Source organism: Acanthisitta chloris, unplaced genomic scaffold (genome assembly GCF_000695815.1).
Source record: "Acanthisitta chloris isolate BGI_N310 unplaced genomic scaffold, ASM69581v1 scaffold43419, whole genome shotgun sequence".
Classification (NCBI taxonomy): Eukaryota; Metazoa; Chordata; class Aves; order Passeriformes; family Acanthisittidae; genus Acanthisitta; species Acanthisitta chloris.
Genome location: NW_008691702.1, coordinates 34,885 through 38,320, shown reverse-complemented (window position 1 = coordinate 38,320; position 3,436 = coordinate 34,885). Strand labels below are relative to the sequence as shown.

Below are 3,436 nucleotides of genomic sequence, written 5' to 3'. Positions count from 1 at the left end.
AAAACATATAGATGAACTTAACTGTTTTCCACTTTTATTCTAATCTTATATATCCACTATCTGACCCACCATGGGGGAACTTCAGAAGGTTTTTCTTCATAGAGAGAGAGCACAGAAAATTTGCATCTCAAAATAATGACTGACAGAAAATAGAAGAGGTATCCGTGGAAGGGAATGGAGGAGGGAAGAGATGAGGGAGCTTTTGCAGTATATTTCCTTAGCAATTATGTGTCTAAAAAGCAAAATCTGAATCTAATCTTGTAATTGTGAAATTTAAAAAAATATTCATCCATACTTATAAGGAGATACATTTGATCAAGCCTCAATCTTGAATTCAACTGGAATTTTGCAAAGTTACACACAGATTGGTACTCTGATTCCTTCATCGCAGACTAATCCTCCTCCAGTGAAATAAATGGGAGACACTCCAAAATAATCACTTGAAGTTGGATGACATCTATACAGAACAATATTAAAGATCAAGGAGTCTACTCTGTGCTGTAGATTGTTTTTAATGACAAAAAATATAAGTGCAAAAAACTTAAGTAAAAGCCTTAAATACTAATTTTTCTGTCACGAAACAGTCACAAATGCAAACAATATAAAAATGCACCTGGAAAAAATACTGGTGCAAACATTTTTTTTAACAAAGATATCATAAAATACCTTTTTTTTCCTACATAGCTTTGAAAAATGCTGTGTTCTAAATATATCTTGAAGTCACTTTTCAGACCATGTCCAAAATCCACTCTTCCTGCTTGAGTTATTTTCATACTTGATAGTGTCTATTTAAATGTTCATGGAAAGAGAAAACACTTCTACCTGCAGACTCAGGAGAAGCTTAAAATCTCTCCTCACTGTATCTTACAAGTAATATTTTAAATCACTCACCAGTTTGCCACCAGTGGTCCAAGACAGGCACCTTGAAGACTTTTTTTGACCATTCTAGTGTGTCCACATCACAGTGCTCACCAGCTACAAATAATGTTCTGAACCTTTAAATAAAAATAAATACATATTTTGATCTGGATGTGGAAAGGAAAACAAGATAATTAATACAATAAATGTCTCTGCTCACCATCCCAGATAAAGGGAAAAGAGGAAGGAGGACTCTTACTCTTTGTATTCTCCTTCCTTCTAAGTAACAATTAGAATATCTGAAATATTATTTTATGCTAATTAATACTTCATCATCTAAAATAAGCTTTATTTTCTGAATGCAAAGACCTTGGGAGACCAGAGGCAAGCAACTGTCAGTCGAAGTAAAAAATAATTAAATGCTCAGTACACAGGAACTAGCTACATATCCATTAGGCAAAAAACAGGAATTAAACAGCAAAAGAGAGTCAGGAAGATATATCTGAAAAATTAATAAAGAAACACACAGAACTAAAAGAAAATACCTGTAGCATAACTCTTAGTTTTAAGTTGTTAATAATGTTCCACTAAACAGATTTAAGTATTTTTCAGCTGTTGAGTCATCTTTTTATAAGCATACTTTGAATATTCACACCCCATTCCTCTCCAGAGGACAGGTACATGCCAATAGCATAAAAGGCAAGCTCTCACAGTGTAAGGACTAGTGACCTACTTGTGTAGATGCAAGGCAAGAGAATGTACAGAGTAAAGCAACATCTGGAGAGAAACATCATGAAGTGTAACAAACCATGTGCCCTAAAATTAAAGGGGTTTTTGACAGCAATGCTTGGCCTATATATAATAAATTTGATGAGTTTATTGTCTTTTAGATCCATTTTAAGATCCACAGTTAGAGGAAAAAAACCTTCCACAAGTAAAAGATTGGAACAAATCACCAAGGTAGGGACCTCTGTAACAGCTAGATATAACAACCTGAGAATGCTCTTATCTGTGAACTATGTAGCAGCAACAATCATAGCAGTAGCCAGAATAATAACTTTGCTATAGGAAAATCAACTTATGGCACATCTAGTTAGAAACTTATGAAAGTCAGGTCTTGAAAAGTGTTACCATGTTGAACTTGAACATGCAGATGAAAGAATTCAACTTCCTTAATTTCAGAGCAGCGTTTCAGCTGACCCTCCTTTTGACACTCCAACATGGCTTGGAGTGGCTTCTTTTTTGGACTAGAAAGCAGGGGGTCAAATGTATAAGTAGCTGTCACATCAAATATGCATAGTTTTCTGTACTCATAAATATTCAACATCATTTTGGTAAACTGCTTTCTGAGCACACTGGATGATTGTAATGAGTGTGACCCCAATCAGTATCTTGCACCTGAATGCTTTAAATTGTAAAGCACAAGCCACTGCAGACAATTACAGTCAATAGCTAACGAGAAGTTGTAACAGAGATAAAGGTTTATGACAGAAGAAACCAAAATATTAAGTAAAAGCCACAAATATGTATTTTATGAGACTTTTTAAAAACTCATGTTCACACACAGGGCACACCTGTTAAGCACTGTTCAATTTACACTATATGGAAAATTCTGTCCTTAGGCATGCTGAAAAAAATATTTCAGCTATGATTTAAAAATTCAATTTATTAATTCATTAACTTTATAAACTGCTGAAAAAATCTGTTAAGTGTCCTTGTTTAAAAACAGGGCTACTAAAACACCAAGAACTTTTAAGAATTGATGAAAAAGTTAAGGTATCTTGTAATCCCCTGAGCCAAAAGCAGAATTCCTCTCTTCTGAACTGCCAGCTTTAATAATCAGATTTAATAATCTGCAGGTTCAAGAGCAACTTTATGTTGTGAGAAGAATAATAATTATCTCTTTGGCAAATTTACAGCACAAAACCATCAAAAAGAGCAAAGTGCCACATGCCTAACGAAGCATAAGAACTATGGAATTATTTTCTCCTATCAAACAGTATAGCAAGATGGGGATGGCAATGGTTATAAAATGTCCCACTGAACAATTTTTTAACAGTCCACTTTAAACTTCAAAGCATGTCAATGCTCCTGTTACTGCAATTATCCATCACTACAATGCAGTTAATTGGGAACCGACACTCCTAACATGAAATTCAGTACAATCAAGCTTTTAGGCCCTATCCAAAAGTCCAGCAGAATGGACTTCAAGTATCACCTGATACAGAGGACAAATCAATGTCCCTAATGGTTCTGACACAATCTTAAATGTTCCAGACAGTGCATACATTTTGGTTTCACTTCTAGCACAAAAGAAACTACATCACCAAACCATTTCCCAAACGTAGAAATGCTCACATGGGTAATAATCTGAGCTTCACTTATCCACATTAAAAGATCATGGAAGTTGTTTTTTAAACTCTGGAATGCACGTACCAGTTTGGGGGCTTTTTTCCTGGCAAAAAAAAACTCTATCTGCATCATGTTAAATAAGCTTTTTCCCCTGAAAAGACAGCAATGAAGGTTCATTTGCACTTCTTAACATAAACTGGAAATAAACAACTAATTTTTAATGCAC

At 34.6% G+C, this 3,436-nt stretch overlaps 1 protein-coding gene across 1 annotated transcript in view; it reads right to left on the bottom strand.

The window, feature by feature from the left end:
- Positions 1-891: 891 nt before the first annotated feature.
- The window catches only part of ACSS3 (acyl-CoA synthetase short-chain family member 3), a gene marked incomplete at both ends in the record, with an annotated part of 33,214 nt that continues 30,669 nt past the window's right edge, over positions 892-3,436 (bottom strand). Inside the window, one exon of the mRNA XM_009082311.1 lies at positions 892-995. Coding sequence (XP_009080559.1) covers positions 892-995 — 104 coding nt within the window. The remainder of the gene's footprint in view (positions 996-3,436) is intronic.